This window comes from Ipomoea triloba, chromosome 16 (assembly GCF_003576645.1).
Source record: "Ipomoea triloba cultivar NCNSP0323 chromosome 16, ASM357664v1".
Lineage (NCBI taxonomy): Eukaryota > Viridiplantae > Streptophyta > Magnoliopsida > Solanales > Convolvulaceae > Ipomoea > Ipomoea triloba.
In genome coordinates this window covers 17,174,575-17,175,096 of record NC_044931.1, presented here as the reverse complement: position 1 = coordinate 17,175,096, position 522 = coordinate 17,174,575, and the positions used below count along the sequence as shown (strand labels likewise).

General features: G+C 33.0%; 1 protein-coding gene across 1 annotated transcript in view; it reads left to right on the top strand.

The window, feature by feature from the left end:
* The window catches only part of LOC116007863 (putative disease resistance RPP13-like protein 3), a 17,395-nt gene that overhangs the window by 1,273 nt on the left and 15,600 nt on the right, over nt 1-522 (top strand). The window contains exons 2-3 of the mRNA XM_031248529.1: nt 314-374; nt 419-470. Of these exons, the coding sequence (XP_031104389.1) occupies nt 314-374; nt 419-470 (113 nt within the window). The remainder of the gene's footprint in view (nt 1-313; nt 375-418; nt 471-522) is intronic.

Here is a 522-nt window from a genome sequence, read left to right as displayed (position 1 = left end):
AAATTTCGAGGGTTTATATCGATATATATGGATTTGAAAGTTTTAAACAGAATAGGTTACACTTTTTAAAGTCATCCAATTGCTTTTTTACTTAGGGTGTACTGGAAGCTATCAGAATTAGCTGTGCTGGTTACACCACCAAGTGTACTTTCTATGAGTTTATTCTTTGATTTGGTGTTCTTGCTCCAGAAGTTTTAGCAGGAAAGTAAGAAACAACTTTATGTTTCTTAAGTCCTTGATGTGCTAGGGTTGTCAAATGAACTTAATGTCCATTTCATGAGTAATTTTGCGTCTTTGCTAACCCCTTTTGCAGTCAAGATGACAAGGTTGCATCTCATATGATTTTAGACAAAATGGGATTGAAAGGCTATCAGGTAAAGTTTGATGTTTTCATTAAATATTCTCTTCATTATTCTAGCATGGGTCAAAGCTGGAGATATTATATTTTGGTGTTGAGCATTTGTGGGATAGTTAAGTTCATAACATACTTTTTATGTCAAATTTATGAGATTTCTTTTAACC